General features: G+C 56.2%; 2 protein-coding genes across 2 annotated transcripts; both read left to right on the top strand.

The window, feature by feature from the left end:
* The first annotated feature begins 5,275 nt into the window (after window positions 1-5,275).
* On the top strand, window positions 5,276-9,711 carry LOC125929368 (uncharacterized). Its single transcript, XM_049640495.1, has one exon. It carries the CDS (start codon window positions 5,939-5,941, stop codon window positions 9,683-9,685), a length of 3,747 nt encoding a protein of 1,248 aa, XP_049496452.1. The 5' UTR covers window positions 5,276-5,938; the 3' UTR covers window positions 9,686-9,711.
* A 3,391-nt stretch (window positions 9,712-13,102) lies between these two features.
* On the top strand, window positions 13,103-25,230 carry CAMKV (CaM kinase like vesicle associated). The gene is made up of 11 exons (XM_049640493.1): window positions 13,103-13,266; window positions 20,762-20,870; window positions 20,981-21,112; window positions 21,293-21,367; window positions 21,581-21,719; window positions 21,855-21,975; window positions 22,132-22,207; window positions 22,294-22,430; window positions 22,591-22,669; window positions 22,904-22,991; window positions 23,290-25,230. The coding sequence occupies exons 2-11, from the start codon at window positions 20,776-20,778 to the stop codon at window positions 23,869-23,871; spliced, it is 1,524 nt and encodes a 507-aa protein (XP_049496450.1). The 5' UTR covers window positions 13,103-13,266; window positions 20,762-20,775; the 3' UTR covers window positions 23,872-25,230.
* The last annotated feature ends 619 nt before the right edge of the window (window positions 25,231-25,849 follow it).

Raw genomic sequence — 25,849 nt, 5'->3', positions numbered from 1 at the left:
GGAAACATGGGCACTGCTGGGAGTGTCTGAGGCTCCGAGAGGCCCAGGCTGCATCTTACACTTACTGCCTCTGCCTGGGGATAAGCAGTCCCAGGAATCAGTAGCTGAGCACTGAGCCTTATCTCCCAGGCCCTAACAAGAAACACCTTTTACTCCATGTGGCGTTGGAAAACTCCCCTCTGTGAAGTCCCCAGGAACTGAGCGTCTCTTCACTCAGAGCCTCTGCTCTGCCCAGATGAGGGTCCTAGCCGAGAGGTAGGGCTACGCCAGCCCAGAGGAGTGGGGATGACTCCGTGAAGGGCCCCCGGTGTTCCCCATCTGGCACAGGGGCCTGCTGAGCCTCGTTCTCTCCTGCTACTCCTTTGGGGTTTGCTCTAGCTAGAGTTTCTAACCCAATGAGTGTAGATGCCAGGAGATCCTGGGCAGCTGTGACATTCACATCTGACTGAGGTGGCCTCCTGGCTGGGCCTGGGTTCTTCAGGTTTGAGGATGGTGACCTGGAGCATGAGCATGGCCTTCACAGTTGGTCCTCCCCTGGTGGGAGTCCTTGGCCCAAAACTTGGCAGGTGGTGCCCATCAGCTGGCGGAGCTTGCCTGACCCAGCTCAGAACATAGGTGTGGCACCTGGATCCCAGCCACCTCACACTGATATCCTCAGACCCCCTTAAAAATGACTGTTTCTCCTGAATCCTGCTCCCCACCCACCCAATCAGTCCGTCTCTGATAGGAACTCTCGGCTCCTGAGCCTCCCCGACAGCCTCTGCATCTTGTTCTCTATCCCCTCGGTGCCCCGAACATCTTCTGCCTCCAGTTCCAGGATATTCATGCTAGGTCTAGCAGGGATGGCAGTGCTGCCTGGAGAGGGAGGCAACACCACCACACTCTCCTCTTGTAGGATGAGGATCCCAGCACCTGTGTCTGCCCTACCATTGCTACTCATTCCCCTGCAACTTCTGCTCCTCCCATCTGGCAGCCCTGACCTTGTCAGGAAAGCAGAGGTACTTGTGGCCCTGACAGCCCAGACAGAGGGTCCTGACAGGAGGCCCTTATATTTAGCCCTCACCAGTCTCACTGTTGCTCAGTGGAAGCTCAGAGGCAAGGCCCGCGGTAGTGCCTATTTTGAACTCAGGTGGTGGGAGCTGAGGGAAGTTGCTCAGGAGAGGGAGCACCAGAGGCTCTCAATGCCGGGGGCATCCTTGCCTTCTCTCCTCTCTACTCCGTTTTAGGTTGGTTTAGCCACCTGCACACTTGTGGAATGTCTTGGACTGGGCACTTGGGATCTGGGAACATATCAGGAAAGGCAGGGGACTCAAAGCAGCTGGCAGCCAAGAGCACAGGATTCGGTCTGCTTGGAAGCCAGTGCTCACTTTCCCATGTCACAAGTCCCACCAGTGCAGCCTGGTCCCAAAGGTACCAAAGGAGTCAGCTTCACTCCTGGACTCTGTGCTAGTGCCAGCTCCAGCCAGGCATCGATTATGCTGACATTTCCTCCAAGCTGGGGAGCTCCCTCTTCAAAGGGGGGAAGGAATCCTTTGGGCAGCCCCAGTCACCCTTCCCACATGGCTCCTTGCCCATGGGCTCTGACCCAGCCATCTGTTCTTAAAGTTGCCCCCACCCTCCACTGGGCCCGGGTTCTCCAAGGACCCTGAGGGAGGGCAGATCTCACCTCCCCTCTGCAGATGTGGTTGGAGGTCTCTTCTCAATAGTCATGAAGTTATGCATGCTTCTGGCAGCACTTCCTCTGCCCCCACCTATGCTGGCTCCTGGCTGGGGGGCTGCTCCCAGGGACGGTGAGGAGCTTGCCCTGGCCCCGAAGCAGTCAGGGTGTCTCTGCCGTTGCCCTCCCTCCAGGCTGGTGCGGCTGGCCATCTTTCACGCAGAGTTACGTAAGCTTGAGTCAATTGGAGCTCAAGCAGTTCATTGTGGGCTATTTTTAAGCTGTAACACATCACAGCAGAGGGGTCACTGCACCGAGGCTTGCAGGGAAGGTTGTTTAAACATCTGTTATTTAAATTTCCCTGTGCCTTAGAGCTCAAAAGCCACATCCTCCCGGCACTCTTGGATCTGCATTCCACATCCCAGATTAGGAGTGGATTATCACCCCTCACCCCACCATTGGTTCCCCTAGGGCTGTTCTCTGAACCCTTGGCTGTCTCCCTTTGGGGTCAGGCATGGGGACCAGGGAGGAGGAGGGGTCAGCTATCTCTAGGGAATGGGTGAATTCTGGCCAGGAGAGACTTCAGGGAAGCCGGAAGTTAGTGCTCATGGGTCACTCGGACAGCTCCAGAGCAGAGGGTCAGGAGAGGAAAATACAGAGAAAGCACTGTGGAGCTGTTTGTGGAGCCAGGAGACCAAGAATGTCTCCTTCCTTTGTGGGGGTCTCGGTTTCCCATCACTACCCAGAGAGGGTTGGGTCAAAACATCCTTTTAGGTCTTTTCGGAAGCCTTCCTGTACCTGGGCTGTGCTCCTATGTGGAATGCCCTCCCTTCACAGGTCTAAATGCTACCTAGCTGCACCCTCTGGGGCAGAAGGGCTGGAGTATGAGACCCTGGACAGTGGGCATAAATCTCTCAGGAAACACGCCTTGCTTTTTACTCTATTTACCAAGTGGTTGCCTCCACTGGGAGCTCTCTAAGATTCCTTCTGATCCTAGATTTTCTGGTGATATCCAGAGTCTTCCCTGGGCACATGGAGGGGGAAGACAGGTAGACTGGAGGAGTGCAGGGCCAAGGATTTGACAGAGCTGTTTCCTGAGAGTACAAAGAAGCCAAAAATACATCTGCATTGGAGAATCAGGTCTGGGAGACCTGGCTAGTCCTGAAACCCTCCCTCTCCTCTTGGTGCCCTTTCTGCCCTCCACCCTCAAGACCTCCTAGGTGGGAGGGTTCTAGCCTGATCCACAAGAAAGAATGGTTTCTCAGAGCGTCCTGACTCCATCTCCTGAAATCTGACCCTGTCCACGGGAGTTGGGGCCTTTTCCCCAAAGTCTGCCCAGAGGGGGTCAGGTGAGGTGTGAGAAGAGGTAATGTCAGGACCTGCCCTCCAGAGGAGACTCCTTATGGCCTTGCCCTCAGACTAGGCTCCTTCCAGTTCTTTCTTGGCCCCTCCATCCTAGAGAGCCTTCAGCCTGGGGAATGGGCTCAGCCTCGAGGAGGGGCTCTCTAGTTTGCCATGGCAACATGTTGGCCCTCCTCACTTTCCAGAATCAGAAATAGAATTGGATGCCCTTCTTCGTGGGGAGAGACTGTTTAAAAACATGTAGGGGGGAGGGGTACAGTGGCAATGTCCCTGCCTGAACCCTGGGGGCTGGGCAGAAGGGGTCCAGCCTGGGAGCCTCTCTGGCTGCCCTGCTGCCCCTCCCTTTACCTGGATGAAATGCACTGGGCTTTGACCAGCCCAGAATTCTGAGTACAAAGGACTCAGCCTGCTTCAGCAGGGTGTGTAGCTGGCCCCTCTTCAGCACTGCCAGGCTCCTAGGAGGCCACTGGCTTAGAGGTGCCATTAGGGAAAACGGTCCTCCCAGGCTTAAGCCACCTGCTAAGCTATTGGGAGGAGGAGAAGGTTCATGTGGGACACAGCTTAGGTGGGGGCTTGGGGCTGCCGCACTCAGAAGGGAGGCATGTTGACTGCTTTCCAGCAGGGTCCATGCGTACAAGTCCTAGGTGTGGTAACCAGCGGTGGTACATAGATTTCTGAAGTGGGGGGCCAGAGCCTGGTGGTCTGGCTTCAGATTCTGGCTCTACTAATTAGCTAAGACCTCTGTGAATTCTTTCTCCTCTCTGTGCCTTGATTTCTTCATTCGTCAAATAGGGATGATAGTGCCCGGCTCATCAAATTATCATGAGGCTGGGTTACATGCGTTCAGCACCGCCTGGCTCGGAAGAAGAGCCCAATCGGTATCAGTCGTCGTTATTGTTGCTATAAGGGGGTGTTTGCTTCCCAGGAGGGGAAGAGCTTTCTCCTCTCTCAGGACTGCTTTCTTTGGGCCTTCCTTCATGGGCCCACATCCTTCAGCTGGCTCTGCTCCCTTCCCCAGGATACCTCAGAACAACCCCAGGTCAGTTGTTCGCAAAGCTCCCAGCCCTGGAAAGGAGGATTATGCCTCACTTCTGCAGGAGAAGAGGGATGGCTCTCAGGGCCTCCCTCCATGCCTCCCCAGCCCTCCCAGGTTCAGCCCAGCTCAAGGCCTGCACATGCGCCAGAGGCTGCTACCAGCATCTCTGTTGTTGGGGAAAAAGCAGTTTGCTCAGGGCAAGAGATGAATGAAGTTGATAGTGTTCAGCACGTATGTGTGTGTGCATGTATACACACGCAGGCCACAGACCCTTCGGCTCTGCCACCTTCCTGGGCCACAGTGTGTGGTGACACAGTAGTGTTCAGAGAAATCTGTCCCCATTCTTAACTGAAGGCAGCATCTGGGGAGAGGGGAGGGGGCCTGGGGGGCCTGAACGTGGCTGAGTCAGGCTTTGCCCCCTGCTGCGTCAAGAAGGTGTGGATGCAGCACAGTGCTAGCCTTAGTCCCCGGTCACATCGTTTCACACCCCACTGCCAACTGTAAGTACTATTTTTAACCTTTGTGAAAACACTGCTTCAGAGGACGAGCCTACAGCTGTATTCTCCACAAACCTGTTTCCTGGGCAGAAAGACTGAGGCCTGAAAGGACATAGCCCTGGGGCCCAGACAGAAGAGGTTCAGAGTTGACGGCTGGCAGGAGGAAGGAGAACTGACGCGGCCTCAGGTCAGAACCTCCAGACTAGGCCTGTGGTTAACAGGTGGTTCCCCAAACTGCTGCCTAGGCCTGTCTCATGTCGTAGTAGGTCACGTCTGGTGCTGGTGGTCCTGGCAGGTCCCACTCCTCCCTGCCTTATGTTTGCCCATCTAAGAAATGAAGGGTGAAAGTGCCCACCCAGTCTAATAGCTTACATTTCCTATGTGCCTACCCTATGTCCAGTCCTTTATCCAGCTTGTCCTCATTGTATATACAGCTGTGCCCACTGCATGCCCAGTCCTGCACCAACCATACCTCCACTCTGTAGCCAGCCCTGTGCCCCCTGTGTCCCTACTGTGCCCCATCTGTAATTGCCACTTGGCTGGCCTTGTGTCCACTGTGGCCTAGCCCTATGCCAAGTGCCCTGCCCCCTCATGGCCAAGGAGAAGTTGACACAATGTGACAAGAGCTAGAACATTCTGACTTGAGGATTCTGAACAAAGGCCCCACCCCACCCCTGTGGCTCCCATAGTCACCTCTGTGGGATACTGACTGGTTCTAGGCTTCAAAGACATGTGGCTCTGGGGAGGGGGCTCTGTGAGGCACAGGCAGAGGAGAACCATCTGGAGCAGAAAGACTGCCAAGGAGCTGCTGTCCCTGGAGTGGGAGCCAGGGAACATGGGGGAGAGGAGCATGGGCCTGAGCTGGGCCCCTCACCCTCTTCTGTCTCCCAGGACTGAGTGGTAAAGGGGCTTTGATCCACCAAAGTCCCTTGAGTCACATACTTGGAACTCATCCCTGGGTCAGGCCTTAAGCCTCAAGTTGACACCTGAGAAGTGAGGAGAAAGAACCAAGTCTGGCATCTGAGGTACACTAGGAATCCAGAGTCTCCCCTGCCTACCTTTCTCTGTTGGCTTTACACTGCCACTCCTAGGCCCTGCCGCAAGGGGCACTGTCCTCACTCTATGGCAGGCCTGGGTAGAGTAGTCACCTGGCTGGTAAGGGGAGAGGAGGGTGGCCTAGGGTTGGTGAAGAACTTCACTAAGGTTCCTGGGCCTTTCTGTTTCCCAAGGTTCCCTGGGCAGGCCGCATTCCTCAGGGGGGTGGGGCCCCTGGTTTCCCACACTCTGTCACCGCCCCCCCCGCCCCCAGGTCACTGGGGGCTGTGATGTGTGGGGTCGCCATGACAACGAAGTGGGGGCAGGGCACCTAGGGCATGGAGCAGGACTATGGAAGTCACCAAGAAGGTGGGGGGCCCTGATACATCCGGCCCCCAAGACCACTCCTTGGCCAGCAGCCAGCAGCCGGGGGGTGGCCTCAGAGGGTCCCAGGGACCATGGATAAACTCGGGATCTGCATACTTCAGGCAGGGGTTGTCATTGTCCCCCGAGGCCATCATTGATGGGACCTGTGGCCCTGCCTCCCAGGCCCATGCCCCTGAGCCCATTCACCAGCTACACCGGGACCCTGCTGAGGTTAGCTCCCAGTGTGGCTGTGAGCAGGCCTCCCAAGATACTCTGAGGCTCCCTTCTACTAGTCCGTTTCCAAGCTCCATCGTGGGAACCCAAACGCATCTCATCGTGGAGAACAGGACCCTGGCCCTACCCTTGTGCACACGCAGTGACAGCACCAGTGACATGGCCCAGGATGGATTCTGCCGCTCCCGGCTTCAGGTTCAGGTTGCAGAGCAGGGCAAGGCTCCAGCTAAAGTCCTGGTAGGCTGGGGCAAAGGCCCTTGCAGTCCTGACCAGAGAGCCCCTGTGGGCAGCAGAAAGAGCTGGTGGCTACCCTATTTCCTGTCAGGGGAGGATGGCTCAGTTGTAGCCCAAGATCCTCCTCTGGCTCCAACTCAAGGTCAGGGCCAGGGCAAGTGCCCGTGTCCAGCCCAGGCTCCTCCAACTCCATCTCAGGCAAATACTTCAGCTGTGGATACAACCCCAATGCCAGCAGCATCTGAACCTTACACCTCCAACCCTGACCACTCGACAGATACCCTTGCCATCACCAATGGCCTGTCCCAAGACCTTCTGCTCAGGGAGTGTGGCAATCGATGGTCAGTTGTCTTGGAGTCTTCCAAAGTGGTCACACCCTGCCAGGACAAAGTGGATTTTCATTTTCGGGAGGAGACTCCTGCCCCAGCTCCCACTCCAGAGGAGTCCTCAGACCATGTCCAGGAGCTTGAGGTTGCCAGAATGCTGGTGTTACCCAACCAGCCTGAGAACCCAGCAGAGAAGCCCCTGGTCTACACCTCCAGGCCAGGCAGCCCAACACCAGGCTCAGGACTCCCAGGGTCCCCCAAGTCCCAGAGGAGTAGCCATGAGATCTGCAGCTCTCAGCCAGACCAGCAGCCTCTCAATGTTTGCAACAATACCTGCTCCAATGTGCCAGCGTCTGCCTACCAAGTATCCTGCCACGAGCAGTCCCCAGTCCAGTCTCCCAGGGAAGCCATACAGATTCCCCCTTCCAGTGCCCCTACCTGCCAGCTCCGGGATGCTGTGGAAGACCATGTGCTGGTGTTTGATATAGCCACAGGCAACACCAGGATGGGGCTACTGTGCCATGACCCCATGGGTTCACGGGCAGTGCTCGTGGGCCTCATGCCCAGCCACCCATCCATCTATGTCCCTGAAAATGTGTTGTCCACTCGACCATTACCCGTGCCAATCCTTTCCCCTGACAACAATCGTTCCAGATTCTGGTCCACTTCACCCGTACTGTCCAGCCCTGTGCCCTCTAGCCTCTCGTCGGGAAGCTATAGAGAGGTGGCCCTGGTTCCCAAGGAGGGGAGTATCAACTTGGAGTCACGGGACTCCCCTGGTACTGAGACACCCATCAGACTGTTCACTGGGCCCATTCCACTGGGGATGCCCCTCCAATTTGGTGAGAGGATGTTGAGCCATGTTCATGAGTCTGGCTGGTCTAAACCTGATGCTGAAAAAAATGAAGCTAGTCACACCATCTGGATGCTGAATACAGCCAGGATGCAGGACACTTCCATGGTCCAGCCCAAGAAACTGCAGTGGGTGAACTCAGAGCTGATCCCCGAGCCTACGCCACAAGCGAAACCCCAGGTGATGCCCAGATCCCTACTCCAGGTGGATACAGGCAACCACAACCAGAAAGCGGTCCTTACTGCTCACCCTGACAACCTTAGGGCCGAAGGTGCTGGGCAGGCCTCCCTCAGTGGTCAGCCCCCACTAGCTGAGCAGTGTCCCCTGGCTGGACAGCCCCCTCCAACTGCTCAGCCTCCCTCTGCCGACCAGTGTCCCCTCACCAGGCAGACCCCCCTTTCTGGTCAGCCACTCCTGGCTGAGCAAGTCCCTTCTACCAAGCAGCTCCCCCTTCCTGGTCAGCCCCCTCTCACTGGAACCCCTCTTGCCAGGCAGCTTTCTCTCACCGGGAAGCATCCCTTTTCTCAAGAACCCCCCATTTCCAAAGAGCCCATCATCTCAGGAGGGACCCCCATCCCCAGGGAGCCTGGCCAGGCCTCCACCTTGCATCAGGAAGGAGAGCCCTTGGGCTTGCCGGCCCACGTAGGGCTACTTCAGGTGCCCCTGGCCCCTAAGGAGACCCGTGTCTACATGAGTAGAGAAAAGGTCGGTGTTGGTGCCACTCAAAGCTCCAGCACACATCAGCTCTCATCCTGGCAACCTGGCAGCTCCCCTGGGACCCAAGAGGAGCAGTTTTCCCTGGTCACATTATCTACACCTGGCACTGGGTGCAAGGTCTTGCCCGTGGCTATGGTGGGCAGTGACCCCCAGGGTCCCCGGTTCAAGCTGATGGCTGAGGACATTACACACTCACCAGTGGTTGCACACCTTGGCCTGCTCCGTGGGGCCTGCTATGAACTGGTGCCCGCCACGGATGCTCTGCCAGTGCAGTCCCCGGTGCTCTGCCGCCACTCACTGGGTCCCTACCAGGACATGGCGGCTGTGGTGATTGACACAGGCACGGGCTTCACCAAATGTGGACTGGCTGGAGAGGACCACGTCCTCAGTGTGGTGTCCTCACGTGTCCAACTGCTACAGCACCCAGCCCAGGACGAGCCTCGGTATGTGGTGCCCGAGGACCAAGAGGGCTCCTGTTCGTTGCTGAATCGAGGAGTGGTCTCTGACTGGGATGCATTGGAGGTGCTGTGGCAGCACTTGTTTTATTGCAGGCTGGGCGTGCGGCCGGAGGAGCTGGCTGTCCTCGTGGCTGACTCACCCATTTCACCGCGCACCAACCGAGAAAAGGTGGCTGAAATACTCTTTGAGCGTTTCCACGTGCCAGCCATGCAGACGGCGCATCAGGCCCTCCTGGCACTCTATGCTTACGGGCGCACCACTGGGCTGGTGCTGGGCAGTGGCCATGGTACCTCCTATGTGGCGCCTATCCTCACGGGGGATCTGGCCCCCCTCGACACCTACTGGCTGGACGTGGCTGGTGCTGACCTCACTGAATACCTGGCTCAGCTATTGCTGGCAGGTGGCCACTCGCCACCCAAGGCAGGGTTGCTCAACCAGATTAAAGAGGCCTGCTGCTATGTGGCCATGGACATGACAGCTGAGATGGCCCGCGCCCAGGCTCAGGCCCGAGTGGACTTCATGCTTCCAGACAAACAGGTCATCACACTGGGCTCTGAGCGTTTCTGCTGCCCTGAGGCCCTCTTCCAGCCCAATCTGCTAGGCCTCAACCACCCTGGCCTCCCACAACTAGCCCTCCTTAGCATTGGCCGGCTGGATGCCAAGCAGCAGGAGCAGCTACTGGCCAACGTGGTGCTGGAAGGTGGCACCACCCTGGTGAACGGCTTTCCTGAGCGCCTAAGTCAGGAGCTGGGCCCCCGAGCCACTGTGCTGGGCTCTTCCCACCGTGCTGTTGCTGCTTGGCTTGGAGGCTCCATCATGGCATCCCGGGACTCCTTCCAGAGTCTGTGGCTCAGCCGCCGTGAGTACGAGGAGGAAGGCCCTTGGGCCATCTACAAGTACCATCTGTGAGCATATAAAAGTTCTGGTTCTGCTTACTTCGAGCACTGTGGCATGTTTTAGACACAGAGTGGTGTGGGGAAGGACAGAGGTCCAGGCATGGAGTTAGAGATGGGGACCCTGGCACTCCCAAGGCACACCCTGCCTCTGCACAATGGAACTCCATGGGCCCTGGCAATCCTATCCTTTCCAGAGAACATCAGAGTCCCTTGGCTGGCATTGGCTCTGGTCTAGTCTGACCTTTACTGAACCCCAAGGGCAATCATAGACAGTGGCTGCTGTGGGTTTTGCCCCGTTGCCCTGGCGACAAGTGCAATTACCCTTGATTGCCAGCTGGTTGTCATGGCAATTTCAAACATAATGTAATAACCCACACAGCCTGGAGTGAGTCATGGGGGGGGGGGACAGCCCCCTCCCCTAGCTCCAGAGGAAAAGATGGCTTGCCCTCCTCCCTCCTCCATCTTGGGCCCTCTACGGGGGGCTAAGGACAGCAACATGGACAACAGCCTAACAGTTCCAAAGATGGCTGGGGACCTGGAACATTTGTTGCTTCCAAGAGAGGGTACCTATAAAAGTCTGGACTTCTTGGGGTAGCTGGCCTGGTGAAAAGTCTGAACTTTGCCTAAAGCTCTATGCTTCTGTGGCCAGTCAGAGTATGAGGGTATGGGAGTGCTGGCCTTTGGTGCCCTGGGGCAGGAAGTCAGGGTCATGCAGGTGTCAGATAAGTCCTGGATCTTGGGTGGGAGATACAACCTGAACTGGGCAATGAGGATCTGACTTGCTTTGTGGGCTCTGTGGATAGGTAGGCTCACACTTTATCCTGCCTCTCTGACTGTCTATCTCTGGTGAGAGCCAGAGCTGTCAACCTTGGGCTCCTTTCCCCTCCTCAGCCTCCCAACCTGGGCTTCCCTGCCCACTGGCCTAGGGTACTGGTTTCTTTAGGATATCTTCATAGAGGCTACTGGACAATGTCAATGCCAACTGCCCCTGCTCTTTTCCCAAACTCTGCCCTGTCCTAAAGGGCTTTCCACCATTCCTCTGGCCAGGGGGGTGGCTAGAAGCCATGGCCCCTGACCTTGTCTAGCTCTAAATAGTAGAGGTGGGAATAAAGTTCCACGTGGGCCCAGTCCATGGCCTGGCAGAGTTGAGAGGATGGCATTCAGTTGGTATTGCTACCTCCTGCCCGGAGGGTGGCTAGAGATTGAAGCCAAAACACTGAAGCCCTACCCTGTCTGTGTCTCCCTGGCTGGGGGCTGAGGGACAAGTGTGCTCCCATCCCAACACTGTGTTCTCATCTTTAGGTTGCTCTATCCACAAAGGGCAAAGACCTGGCTACCCGCCCCACCCCCCTGTGCCCCCCACCAAATGCCTGACAGTGAGGGGCTGTCCTGGGTGGGGAGACTGGAAATAGCTTGTGATGTAGGGTCATCACAGCCCCTACCAGCCCTCGGGCATGGCCCAGGCTCTTCCCACATCCTGCTCCCATATCCTGATTCAGCCTCCACAGTCCTGAGGCCTGTGTCAGGCAGGGAGGGGACCGGTGGCTCCAGGGACCAGTGGCTTCACAGACTAGCAACAGTGTCCATGTACATGTGCGAGCAAGCACGCCTGGGTGCACACAGAATGCAGATACACGTGCCACTGGGCACCACTGCACACACTGTGCTATTGCCGTCTCCTTCAGCAGAAGAGCTCACGCACACATACACTCACACGTGTACACACACACCCCACCACGTGCACTCACCCACAGGCACATGGAGTGTGCACACGACCAAGAAGAGGTGGAGCACTGCCAGCAGCAGGCAGGGCTCTAGCAAACCACCTCTTCCCCTGCCTCTAAATCCCCCATTCTATTTTCTCCTTAGCCCAGCTTCTTCATACCCAGAGAGCTATGACCTTCAGGAAAGCCAGAAAATGTATGTCACATGTGTGGGGTCAGCAAGCCATGGCTCAGCTGTACTATACAACTCAGAAAACCATTGTTTCAAGGACAGTGGGCAGACAGCAGGCAGGACCGAACACCAGGCCATTCATTCATTCTGCAGACGTGAACTGAGCATACTGAAATGAAACACAGCCTCTGCCCTGCTGATGCCTAGCCTGCCAGGAGATTCCTACACAGTGGTGGGGTTGGTGCTGTGACTGAGACCACCCAGAGCACAGAGGGCCCAGAGGTGGCATCAGCCTGGCCTGGAAGAGGTGACCCAAAGCCAGGGAAGGATGTAAAGAGCTCCTTGACACCTTTGTCTGGAGGAAGATATTGAGGGGCCTTGTTTGAGTGGTCATTTCCCAGGCTAGCCTTCCCAACTCCAGCCCCAACTTCCTCACTTGAGCAGTCACTCCTGTCAGCAGCCATGGGGGGCCATACAGGGAAGACTCACTCAAATCCAAGGGTTTGGAAATGACCTTACCCAGGATGGGGTCAGAAGGCTCACTGGGAGGTTTGGGGTGGGGTGGAACCCAGCTCCAGGCACCAAGAAGCCTGTCTGGCCTTCCGACATGGGCCTCAGGATGGTTCTCAGTGCTTGTGAGGGGGAAGGGGCAAGCATTGGGTCTATGTGCCTCCCTGACAAAGGACAAAGAAATGGCCAAGGACTTCCTTCAAATCTTCTTCCAGGCAGTTCTTAGCCTTTTCCCATCAGAGGACGGGACTGGTGGGACCCCTTGGTGCAATAGTTCTCCTGTATCCCCACATCCCAGCCTAGGCTGCTGGTGGTGATGCTGCTCATGAAGTGTTTGAGGGTGATTAAACTGGAAAGAAAGCACAATCCATACCATGTCATAGGTGACTTTTATAGGCTGGGAAATTCAGTGCTGCACAAGGAGGGGGGGCAGCCTTGTGGGCTGGGCTAGCCACCCTGGCTGGGACTTCGGAATGAGAAAGGCTGAACTGGGGTGGGGTGGGGTGGGGGAATAGGAGGTTCTGCCACCATGGTCTGGAGCCCTCACTGACCACTTGCCCACATACTCAACCATGTGCTTACTATTCTTAGCTAGAGGATGCCAGTCTGTAATGCAGCTTGCCCTAGCAACTGCACACTTTGTTCTTGTAAGTAGGTTCCACCCTTTGGGTCAGGTTTTGGGAGCTAGGCAGAGTGCTGGTCCCCTGGGGACTACTACCTGCCAAGAGATTCCTGTGCAGCTCCAGGACTCTGGCTTTCCCCACACCTCCTACTCCCCACTCCCTGCCATGTGTATAAGAAGGCCCCTCTGGCCCCTGTTGCCCAGTCAGTCCCAGGGCCTAAGGGAGTCTTTGAGAGCCAGGCCGGCGCCAGGCTGGCTAGTGCTCAACAACTCTTTACCGCTGGTCGTCCGCCCCCCTTCGAGTGGGTTTCTGGCCTCAAGCTCCTCAAGGGCCCGGGCGGAGCCGGTTGAGGGAGGCCCCGCCCCCCAGCCCGCCCCCGGCCCGGGGTGCGAATCCGGTGCCGGCGAGCGGCGGGAGATGCTGGAGGTTTGCGAGCCCAAGCGGCTGCAGCTGGCGCCGCGTCTGCCCCGCGTGCCCGGAGCGGATTCTGCCCGCCGCCCCCGGAACCCTCGGCGCCCCACTGAACCCGAGATCGCTTCCTCCGTGTGACCGACCGGCGCTGCAGGTGCGGGGCGGGCCGCGAGGTGGGGGGGCGCCCCCTGAACGCACGTTGTGGGGGTCTTGGGGGATTGGGTCTCTGACTCAAGATTCGGGTCGCTCAGTGCGCGGGGGCTCCGCGAGGGCTTGGGGTCTCAGTGGGGGCAGAGCACGAGGGTTCTGGAGATCCGGGGGTCGGAGAGCGGGGTTGGGCTTAAAGTTCCCCGTCACCTCTCACGGCTCGGGGTCCCAGGGGAAGCCTCTGAGACTCAAGTCAGGCGAATCTTTCTCCCCCCGACCCCCCTCCGCCCCCCTCGCCCCCCCCCCCCCCCCCCCCCCCCCGTCTTGCTGGGCTCCTAATTGTGAAAACCTTAACCCTCCAAGGTTCGTGGTGCCCCTTGGGGGTAGGGGCCGAGGGCTAAGCCGACCCTCCTGACTCCCAGAGCCGCCTTCAACCCCTCCCAACTGCCCCCGGGTCCCCTTCCTCCAGCTAGGCAGTCACTAATTTCCATGACAACGGAGAGTTCTTTATAGGCGACAACCTGAAGGGGGCTGGGCGGGGCTGCCGCGAGGTGGGGGAGGAGGCCCCAAGCCCCTGGGGGCCCGCAGCCCCCTAGCCAAGATTCAGCTTCCAAGCCTTAACATGGGGGCCAGTTGGGGGTTCAGGGCACCGACCCAGCGCTGCGCGGTGGGGGTAGGGGACGCACATGTTTCTGCTGGGAGGTGCGGGGCTTGGTGCTCACACGTGTGCCTCCCGCATGTGTGTTGCTGTGCCAGCGGGGGCGAGTCAGCAGCGCTGGGGAAGGGGGTCAGGGTGGCGCCACGTTGGGGAGCAGGGTCCCTGGCTGGTGTGTGTGTGGGGGCAGTGGACAATGAACAAATGAATTTCTGCCTTACCCAGCTTGTAGTGTCTGTCAGAGACCCTAGGCTCTCCCAGCCCCCCATAGCTGTGCCAAACTGCTTTTGTCCGCACCCCGTAGACAGAGCCTGCTCCACCAGGTTCTCTTCTGGGGAGCAGGGCCCTCTATCCTTCACCAAAAGCTTAGTCTGCAGCAGTCCAGCCCCTGTCCTGCTGCCCTCCTCCAAGGCCCAGACTCTGAGCCCCCCAGGACCACCTAGAGAGACCCGATTCTCCCCCTCCCCCCCACTCCACACCTCCTCAGTTGAATTTTAGCCACCTGATGGACCGCAGTTTTCTCCACTGGGAAATTGGTGTCTCTCCTCCCCTCAGTGTCAGGCTGGGCTCAGGGTGCGGCAGAGGTCTCTGCCCTTCTTTCACAGCATTTGATGTGAACCCCCAGGTGCCAAAGGCTGCCTTCCCCATATGTGCTGCTGGCCCTCCTCTCCAGCCCATGTCCTGGCCACCATTCCTTGCCCTGGAAGAAGGCCACAGACTTCATGATCTCCATCTAGGGAAATTGAGGCAGGGGGTTGGTGCTGTGCAGTTGTTATCCTGTTTCTGGGTTGTTTAGGGTGCTGTTTCTGGCCCCCCTGACGGGATCCACTGTTGGAAAGTGGGATGGCTGCAGCAGGGAATTAGGCTGAACTGCAAGAGGGGTCCTGGGGACCCAAGGCCTGGGGAGGATGGCAGGTAAAGGGGGCGTGGCTAGTTTAGGCTGGGCTGGGCCAGCTGAGAGAAGGGGCTACAAAGGGAAGCAGCCAGGTCTCTAAGCTTCATTCCAGCCCACTTCCCCAGGCATGCACCCTCCACCTGATGGACCTGCCTTACCTAAGCTGCCTAATGATTGGGAGAGGGGCTATGGAATTGTTGGGAGGGGACTGCAACAGCTGGCCTCTTCCCCCAGGCGTGGTTGTGCTTCCCACACCAAGTTCAGTGCATTTCTGAGGGATACAGGAGGGTTCAATGTCAAAGGTCCAGGCACCACGGGCAGCTCATGGCCCAGGTGTTCAGAGCATATGGCTGTGGAGGCCTTAGGGCTCTGCTGGGTGCCCATAGACCCCTTCAGAAACCCTACCCACCTTTCTTGCCTGTGTCATTGTGCCTGTGTCCTTTTTATTGTCACCCTTCCATCACTTTTTGCCATTGTCCCTCACTGTCCCTGCCCCCCTCTCTCTTTTCTAAAGTCTCTCAATTCCCCCTCCTCCCCTTCCTTGATGGGGCCAGGTGCCAGAACCCATGGGGAAGGAGTTGGGCCAAAATCTCAAGGAATTCTTAGAAAAGGGGTTGGCCAACACCTCTCCCCTTCCCCTTCCCTATGTTTCAAAACTTCCATCACCATAGCAATCCTTTACTCTGGGGCCTTCCCCTGCATTTCCCTCCTCCACCCACAGGGCAGCAGGGCTGCCAGTGGATTTTCCTTCAGGGGTTCAAAGACTGGGACCCCAGGTGCCTGGGAGGGTCCAGTTGGTTCTTAGCCCTGCCATGCCAAGTTCAAGGCTGAACTTCCTGGAGGCACCACTGGACTATATGCCCACTGCTGAGGCTGGAGAGGCCCCCTGTTCTTACTCCGTCAGACGGGAGAGTCAGCAGCAGGAACTATGGACCATGGTTTAGCTGGAGCCTGAGGCCCAGCCACAGCAGCCCCCTGCCCATGTCCCTGAAGCAGCTGGACAGTGGGCTAGAAGCTTGGCTGTGCCTTCTGACACCAGACCCTGAGGGTGAAGTCTCCATTTCCCCTGGTCCTTCTAGTGAGACCTCAGCTGTGAGAGCCAGGCAAGGCTTGGGCCTAGGCATGTCCTTTGCAGCAGGAAATGCAGCCCCAGTCCCTGAGAGAGGAGAGTAGGGGAGGGGAGGGGGTACCTGAAGGCTGGTGTTCACAGCTGCCACTAAATCGGGAGGTGTTGCCCACAGTTGTTGGGAGGTAGCGGGAGGCCTCTTGGGCCCCTCCTGGCCTCCCAGGATTTACTGCAAGCTCTGGAACTCCACATGGGAGAGGTCCAGGGCAGCGGGAAACTTGTTTATTGCTGTGAAAGGTGGGGCCTGAACCAGGCTGACCCCAGTGGAGGAGGGAACAAGACTCCAATGCAGGACCACAGGACCTCTGGAGCCAGACTTGCTTAAGGCTGCAGCAGGGCCCCTATGGGACCCTTTATTACCAGGGCACCAACAGGCAGAGTCTCCCTCAGGTTTCCCTGAGGCTCGATTGCCCAAGCCCAGGGGTCAGACCTGAGGAGCAGGCAGTAACTGGGAGTGCTTGGCCATCAGGCATCCTTAGAGTCAGCTGGAGGGCACTGGCAGTGCCAGGCTCCGCGCTTCCCCTAAGCTCCCTTTGGACAGCCCCCTGTGCACACCGTTTCTCTGCAGGAAATGGAAAGAGCCATGTCTCTAGGGAAATGGCCGTTATGGGGCTTCTGTGTCCTCCCATGTCCCAGTGTTGACCTGGGCTCTGCCCCTGTGTCAGTGGGAGGATAGTTCTCCACTGTTGGGTATTGGGTCTGGGCTGACTGGGCCGTGGGGGGTGAGAAATGCAAACCCCTTTCTGCCTGGCTTGTCACCATTCTTGAAGTTGTCCCTTGACTGCTCCCCTAGCTTCAGGACCAGGGCCTCCCTTGTTGCAAGCAGGTGCCAGGGGCTTGGTGCGCACACCAGCAACCTCCCAGGCAGCAGCAGTGGGCAGTAGATGGTGGAGAGGGTGGGGGTAGAGGGGACCCCTTTTCTCCTTTCTTCGCCCTGGGGCTAGAAAGGGGGTAGAGGCAAATGGGTACAGTTTGGTGAAGGAAGCAGTAACTGACTGAGATCAGGGCACCCACGGTAGGGAGAGAGGCCCATCTGTCCCTGCCCCATTCATGAGGTTTTAGGATCTAGATCCAGGCTGATGTGACTGTGAGCAGAGGCCTGGATTTCTGTGGTGGAGGAGACCACAAGACTAACCCTGGATCCTTGCGAGCACAAGAGAATATGTATGGCTGAAAGCTGGGCCAATATCAGGGATGGGCTTATACAGAATCTCCCACACCACGTAGCAGAGCAAGGAGCTGATAGGGTGGGAAAGTGGAGGTTGTGGAAAGTATCTCAGAGAAGGGCCATTTTGAGCCTGGAACATCAGAATCATTTTAGACAATTGGTTGCACAAACAACCTTATAATGTCAGAAATCACAACAAACCAAGAAAGAAATTAAGCACCGGTCTTGACACCTAGCTCATGTGGAGGCTGCTTCACAGGGAGGCCAAGGTGGGCAGTACCCTTGTCAGTGTCCACACTTCCTGCCATTGAATGGACACAGTTGAGCTGGTTAGTCACCTGTTGTTGGATTTTAGGTAGTTGCTGATTTTTTTTTACGTTATAAATAACTCTGCCGTGACAAATAGGATACTGATGGGAAGCTTTGGGGGAAGGGCATTCCTGCCACAGGGAACGGTGTAAGCAAAGCAACAGAGCTGGGACACAGGTCCCTCCCACCTCTCCTGGGGGGGCCCGCAGGCTGAGGTACCACCCTCCTGCCCAGTACATGGCTCTTGGATTCCAGCCCGGAAAGGGAATCACAGTGCGTTAGAGCCATTGAGGGACTGATGCAGGCCCCCTCCCCCAGATTGTTAGGGCACAGAGATGAGTGGCCGGCAGTGGTGGGTGGCTGTGCCTCTGCTGTCAGCTGTGAGTGTGGGATTCCAGCCACATGCTCCTCTCCGGCAGACGCAGGAGCAGGGCTGTGACCATGGTGGCAAAGACACACAGTCGGGGACAATCTTCAAAGCTTCTCTTGTTTGCCTCTGCAGTGCCTCACAAGATGGCTTAAGCCCTGGCTTAAATCACACCAGTGAAATGCATTTGCGTTTCCTGAGCCCAAATAACCCATATGAGGGAAGGATGAAATTTGTTTCCTAATGCTGAGGACAAATTTGAGGGAACACTTCCAGGACTGTGACCCCTGGGGAGGGAGTGGCCTCTGCCTGGAAGGAATCAAGCAAAAGCCAGGGCTAGCCATGGGACTTGTGTGGGTCCTGGCCTTTGACCCTGGCTGGCAGAGTCCCTGTGACCCAAGCGGCTTCCTCTGGGGATGGCTTCTTTCCTTCTCTACTACCGTGTAGTTGCAGTGAGTCCAGATAGGGGAGCATCTAGGTGCACAGCAAGTGCTAATTGGCGTGGAGGGACGGTATGCACAGCCAGCAGCAGCAGGGTCGTTTGCAGCCTCCATGCAGAGCTTTTGCCATGGCCTCAGTATCACATTAACCATGTGTTATGGAGGTCCAGACAGTCAGTAACTCCCCTCCTGAAGTTTACCTGTAGCAAGAGCTGAGTACATTTTCCTTTGGGTGCTGGAGCCAGTCCACCCACCACCGCAAGTGAGGATTGGGTTGGCAAGGTTGCAGACCCATGGGTGCCATGTCCCAGGTGCCAGAGTGCCTGGAGCCCACTGTAGTCAGCTGCATGTGGTCACCTTTGTGACACCCACCCCTGGCCAGGGTCTTATTCCCTGGACCTGACTGCCCAGATCTCCTGTGGGCCCTGGCAGTGAGGCCCTGGCAGGCTTGTCTAGTTTTTCTGGACCGTTTACCCCTGCACGCCTCCTGGCAAATCCTTCTCCTCTAAGGCTCAGCCCTGCTGCTGCTTCTCCCTCAAAGTCTTTCCTCACTTCCACCCAAATGGGGTCTCTCTGAGGAAACTCTCCAAGGACTGTGCCTGAATGCAACATTTATTAAATCAATAAAGGTAATCATAGTAAAAATTCTAACAGAAAATAATACAAGATATAAATCTGCCCCTTTAACACACAATTCTTTGCCCCAAAGAGCACTCTGATTTTCTTAGCTGTCTTTCCAGAATGGAGTTTGGAGTATACTGGAACATAAACTTTAAGAAATTTACCCAGGGGAGCCTGGGTGGCTCAGTTGGTTAAGCGTCCAACTTTGGCTGTGGCCACGATCTCATGGTCTATGAGTTTGAGTCCTGTGTCGGGTTCTGAGCTGAGAGCTCAGATCCTGGAGCCTGCTTCAGATTCTGTCTGTCTCTCTCTCTCCCTCTCCCTCTCTCTCTCTCTCTCTCTCTCTGCCCCTCCCTCACTCATGCTCATGCTCTCTCTCTCAAAAAACAAATAAACGTTTAAAAAATTGTTTTTAAATAAAAAATTTACCCAAATAGCAGCACCCTTGACCCAGCATTCTGTCCCTTGCTTTTCTACTTAACATATCTCAGAAACCGTCCAACAGCAGTGCATTTCCGTACTTTATTCTTTGTAATAGCTACCCAGTGTTCTTTTTAAAATTTTTTTTTAACATTTATTTATTTTTGAGAGACAGAGAGAGACAGAGCATGAGCAGGGGAGGGGCAGAGAGAGAGGGAGACACATATTCCGAAGTAGGCTCCAGGCTCCAAGCTGTCAGCACAGAGCCCGATGTGGGGCTCGAACTTGCAAACCACAAGATCATGACCTGAGCCGAAGTTGGACGCTTAACCAACTGAGCCACCCAGGCGCCCCTACCAAGTGTTCTTCCATATGGATGGCTATAATTTCTTTTTTGATTAAAAAATTTTTTGCGTGTTTATTTTATTTTTGAGAGAAAGAGACAGAGACAGAGAGAGAGACAGAGAGAGAACAGAGAGAACGAGTGGGGGAGGGGCAGAGACAGTGGGAGACACAGAATCTAAAGCAGGCTCCAGACTCTAAGCTGTCAGCACAGAGCCTGATGTGGGGCTCGAACTTGCAAACCACAAGATCATGACCTGAGCCGAAGTCTGTGTTTAACCGAAAGAGCCACCCAGGCACCCCCACGGATAGCTATAATTTTTATCAACATTTTAAAATTGTGAAATATATCGAAAATCTAGAAATGTGCCCCAAACTTGTATGTACATTTTTACAAATTGTTATAAAGCAAACACCTGTGAAAACCACCACTCAGGTTCAGAAATCAGCTCTCCAGAATCTCCCCGTGTCCTGACTCAATCGCAACTACTCTCTTTCTCGTGGAAGGACTTATGGTACTTATTTCCTAGCTCTTTATAAAAACAGTTTTACCAGAATGTTTGTATCCTTAGTACAAGTTAGTTCTGCCTGTTTTGAACTCTGAATCAATAGGATTATGCTGTATGTATTCTTTTGTGTCTATTTCACTCAACACTGTATTGGTGAGATTCACCATGTGGTTGGCTATAGCTATAGCTCCTTCATTTCCATTGCTGTGTAATATGAGTGTCCTGTGGCAAAAATGTATGCATTTCTGCTCAAGTCTTTGCTAACACTTGGTATCTTCAGACTTTCAGAGATGGCTATCTGCTGGGTGGGTGGTTATATTCCCCATCATCTGTGCAATAGCTGAAATTTAAAGAAATTGGTAAAAAAAAATTCTTAATGTACATAATAGAAAGTGATTCCCTGATATGTCGGTTTAATATGTTTTTCGTAAGTAGGGGCTGTTGTAGTTCAGGCAGCCAAGCTGAGTGGCAGGAGCTGTGGCCAGAAAAGCAGGGGTAGGAGGCTGACCACCCTCTAGCCCTTCCTAGTGCAGTCTCTGCCCCTTGCCTTGTCCTGAGCCATGCTGGGGTCTCCCAGAGCCAGCCTCCATACTGTGGGGAGAAGCCTCCATGTTGTGGTACAGCTGAGCCAGACTCCATCCTGTCTGCAGCTCAGAGACTGGCAATGCCGTTTGGGTGTGTGACTCTGGGCGATAAGAAGAACTATAACCAGCCGTCGGAGGTGACTGACAGATATGATTTGGGACAGGTCATCAAGACGTGAGTGCGGGGTCTTGTGGTCAAGGGTGGGTGGGCAAGGGCCTGGGAAAGGAGAGCAGAGGGCAGCCCACATTGAGGCCAGGGCTGAGTGGGGTGCTTGCTGGCTACAGTGAGGAGTTCTGTGAGATCTTCCGGGCCAAGGACAAGACGACGGGCAAGCTGCACACCTGCAAGAAGTTCCAGAAGCGGGACGGCCGCAAGGTGCGGAAGGCGGCCAAGAACGAAATAGGCATCCTCAAGATGTGAGTGTGAGGCCTCGGGGTGGGGTGGCATAGGAGGTAGCAGGGAATGGTTTCAAGGGCAGGTGACCTCAAGCAGTACCAGGCTCTGGCCAGTTAGTTTGCTGTGGCCCACAGTGGCAACCAGAGCCTCTCTTAGGGGTTTACCCAGCCCTAACTGTTGGCCCCTCTCTCCGCTGCCAGGGTGAAGCATCCCAACATCCTGCAACTGGTGGATGTGTTTGTGACCCGCAAGGAGTACTTCATCTTCCTGGAGCTGTGAGTGTGGGTCTGGGGTCCCCGGATTCCTCAGTCCCCAGGGCCTTTACCTGCTCTGCCCTCTGCAACCAGGGAAAGCCCCCTTTCTGGCCCCTTGGGGTGTTGGGTCCCCATGCCTTGCCCAGCTAGCTGCCTGGTGTAGGCAGCCTGCCCAAATACTCCTGCCCCACCCCCGATCCTGCCCACGTGGGCTCAGGGGCTGGTGTCCCTCAGGGCCACGGGGAGGGAGGTGTTTGACTGGATCCTGGACCAGGGCTACTACTCGGAGCGAGATACAAGCAATGTGGTGCGGCAGGTCCTGGAGGCCGTGGCCTACCTGCACTCACTCAAGATCGTGCACAGGAACCTCAAGGTGAGGCCAGGAGCCAGGTCTGTTGGCACCCGGCCTGGGGCTGAGGTGGACAGCACCTTGGGGTCTTGGTCTAGCCTCTGAGGTCCTCATGGAGTCTTTCTCTGCCCACCCACATGTCATTCCTGCCCGGAGCAGCTGGAGAACCTGGTTTACTATAATCGGTTGAAGAACTCAAAGATTGTCATCAGCGACTTCCACCTGGCTAAGCTAGAGAATGGCCTCATCAAGGAGCCCTGTGGGACTCCCGAGTACCTGGGCAAGCAGGGGGTGGGGCAGGGACAGGGTGGGGGACAGCCTTCAAGGAGTGGCTCTGGGTAGGGGGAAGGAAGTCTCCAGCCCAGGAAGTGGGTATGAGCGGTCCCAGGCTTGGCCAGGCCTGATATTGACCACCAGATGGACACTGTGTTTGCAGCCCCAGAGGTGGTAGGCCGGCAGCGGTATGGACGCCCCGTGGACTGCTGGGCCATTGGAGTCATCATGTACATCCTGTGAGTGAATGGGTTTGTAGCCAGGCCAGGTGGGGTTCTGTGTCCATGGCCTTCTTAAGTGACCCTGCCCTTTGGCCCCCATGTAGGCTTTCAGGGAACCCACCTTTCTATGAGGAGGTGGAGGAAGATGACTATGAGAACCATGACAAGAACCTCTTCCGCAAGATCCTAGCTGGCGACTACGAGTTTGACTCTCCATACTGGGATGACATTTCCCAGGCAGGTGAGGAGGTGCCCAGTGTGTGGGTAGCGGGAGGGTTGGTATGGGGGACCTGCTCTCAGCCTTCTCTGCTGGACTCTGCTCCTACCTCCCAGCCTATTCATCACCTCTAGACAGTGAGATGAGGTGCCAATGCCTCACCTCTCCTTGGCTTTGTCCCCAGCCAAAGACCTGGTCACAAGGCTGATGGAGGTGGAGCAAGACCAGCGCATCACTGCAGAAGAGGCCATCTCCCATGAGTGGTGAGCAGGGCCCACGGAGGACAGAAGGAGAGGCCAGATTTCCCTTGGCCTCTGTCCTCCTCACATCTAGTAGCCCCCATCCTTGAGGCTTTGAGTAGGGGTTGGGGGTGCCCAGAGCTCAGGCCCAGCCCAGAGGCCTGCCTGGTAACTTCTGGATCTTAAGAGAAAAGGACTGGGCAGTCTCCCTGAAGGCCTATACACCCTCAGATCCAGATGCATCTGTACCCTTTCTAGGATTTCTGGCAATGCTGCTTCTGATAAGAACATCAAGGATGGTGTCTGCGCCCAGATTGAAAAGAACTTTGCCAGGGCTAAGTGGAAGGTAAGGCTTGGATGACTCCCTTTCTTGGATTGATCCCAAGTGCTCCTTCTGGCACACACAGTTTCTTGCCTATATCATATCCCTGCAGCCACACACAGGCGTTTCTTCAGCTATCAGGTGTGATTGTAGCCACTGTCACTACCTTAAGTGGGTGTGTTGAACAGCTGGGTCCCTGGCCCTTGGGTGGTCAGAGGCAGCCAGGGACGCCATGGAATGGTCTGTGTTTGGCCTTTGTGAAGGAATGGATCCAGCTTCTGTGAGCCCCACTCTGAGCCTCTCTCCACTGCCCTCCTTTCAGAAGGCTGTCCGAGTGACCACCCTCATGAAACGGCTCCGGGCACCAGAGCAGTCCAGCACAGCTACAGCCCAGTCTGCCCCAGCCACAGACACTGCCACTGCTGGGGCTGCAGGTGGGGCCACAGCTGCAAGTGGAGCTGCCCCAGCCCTTGGGGGCAGTGCCACCTCAGCCACAGTGGGTGATGCTGCTCTTGCCACAAAGAGTGATAATACAGCCCCCGCAGACCGTAGTGCCACCCCAGCCACAGATGGCAGTGTCACCCCAGCCACTGATGGCAGTGTCACCCCAGCCACCGATGGGAGCATCACCCCAGCCACCGATGGGAGCATCACCCCAGCTACCGACAGGAGTGTTACTCCAGCCACTGATGGGAGAGCCACACCAGCCACAGAAGAGAGCATCATGCCCACCACTCAAAGCAGTGTCACACCGGCTACCAAGGCAGCTGCCACCCCTGAGCCGGCTTTGGCCCAGCCGGACAGCACAGCCCCCGGGGGCACAACAGGCCAGGCTCCACCCTCTAGTAAAGGGGAAGAGGCTGCTGGCTATGCCCAGGAGTCTCGGAGGGAGGAGACCAGCTGAGTGGGCAGTCTGGTGTGGGGCAGGGGATGGGCAGGAGGGTGGGAGAGTGGATGAGGGGCTTCTCACTGTACATAGAGTCATTGGCCTGATGCCCTTGCTCCCCCTGCCCCTGCCTCCCAGTGTGGGGCATGTCTGGGGGCCACGGGAGAGCAGTCTCATCTCCTGTGTGTATGTGCGTGAGTGGTGGGCAGGCCAGAGGCAGGACCGGCCCCAGCCCCTGCATGGATTCCTTGTGGCTTTTCTGTCTTTCGCTAGCTTCACCAGTTTCTGTTCCTTGCGGGATGCTGCTCTAGGGATACTCAGAAGGTCCCTGCTCCCTTCCCCTTCCCTTTTTGCCTCACAATTTCCCCAGGCAGGCCCTGCAGGTCCCATCCTTTCCCAGGCCCTAATCTTGGGTGGCCTTGCCCTGAGAGCTGGTCCTCCAGCGAGGCCCTGTCAGCGGTCTTAGGCTCCTGCACATGAAGGTATGTGCCTGTGGTATGTGGGCTGCTCTAAGAATGGACACAGGCTTGTATAGAGAATTCAAAAATCTAGGGCAGTATGCTTTAAGACAAGACTGGTCGCATGGTTGGGGGCACTGCTTGGTAGCTTTAGGGGTCCTCAGAAGTGAAAGAGAATGAGTGTGGCGGGGGGGGGGGGTAGAAGCTTCCATCTTTGTCCCTGGAAAGTTCTCACCAACACCCTTATGCTATTTCCTGCCCTCCTGGGTTCTGCAGTGGGTTGCCCTATGCCCTGAGCTTCATGAGCCTGTAAGGGGAAGGAGGAGCAGTTGGGATGTGGCAGTGAAAACTGGAAGGCAGAGTGCAGGCCCAGCTCGTCATGCACCAGCCTAGCTTGGTCCTTACCCTGAGCCAAACAGGGAGGGCTGGTATCCCCTGGCTCTTCTCTGATGGAGTCCCTTAGGTTCAGTCTACAGTCCTCTCCATTGAAGGGGGCCTGCTGCATGGCAGTGTCCCATAGTCTGATTTAGGGGGTTGCCCTTCATAGGGGCAGATTTCTGCCTTCCTAATCCAACAACAAAATAGAGAGGAACCCCCTCTACGTCTGTGACCCACTTCCCCTTCTATCATGGCTGAAACAGAGGCCCAGGTGCCTCTGAGCCATGCTGAGTTGCTTTTTCTGGGATGAGGAAGTGGAATAAGGCTTCCCCGTTTCCTGATCGAGGCTCCTGGCAGGTGCCCTTTGTCAGACCCCACCACAGCTTGGGCAGGCAGCCACACTGGTCCCGGCCTTTGCTCGGCACTCCAGTGTCAGTCCTGCCCTTCTCCCTGCATGCCTGTGGGTCTGCTCTGGTGTATGAAGGTTGGTAGGCTAACTGTGTGCCTGCTGAACCTGGCAAATAAATGTCACCCTGCCAAAGCCTCTGGCCATCCTCTTGCCGTTGCTTCCTCTGTCTTACTGGGGAGGGGCCCCTGGAAGGCAATGGGGAGGGAAGAGGCTGGGAGCAGGTTCACAGGTATTGGTCTGTGCTCAGTGCCATGAGGATTGCTTGGGCTGAGAGTGCAGATCATCCTTTACCACTGTGTGTTCCTTGATTGTGGCGGGTCCTCCGGACTCTAGAAATCCTTATGGATGGGGAGTCCTTTCCTGGGCTTGTGCCAAAGAATAACCTCTGGGCTGCTGTTCTAACAAGTCCTGTTGAACAAGAGCCCTTGTCTTGACTTAGGCATACAACTGGAGGCCACCATGGGGCAACCACCGTAGGTAGAGACCTTGCCCATGGCCGAAGTGGGCTTCCCAGAGTTGGGGAGAGGGTGCAGGGTGGGCATTGCACAAAGGTTCTATGCTGCCCTTTGTGTTGATTCCTCCTCCCTGTGAACAACACCTATGCTTTCCACATAGGCTCAAAGAACTTCACTCTGGGTCTACTTCAGGTGGAAAAATAAGCTTTATATCATGGGGCTTTACAGAAGGTTTCTTCTGGGGAGAGGGTATTAACACTGCTAAAAAAGAGTTAAGCATGAGAACTCATAGGAAG

The sequence above is a fragment of the Panthera uncia genome, chromosome A2, assembly GCF_023721935.1.
Source record: "Panthera uncia isolate 11264 chromosome A2, Puncia_PCG_1.0, whole genome shotgun sequence".
NCBI lineage: Eukaryota > Metazoa > Chordata > Mammalia > Carnivora > Felidae > Panthera > Panthera uncia.
The sequence above is the reverse complement of the archived record's forward strand: the minus strand, read 5'-3'. Positions and strand labels throughout refer to the sequence as shown.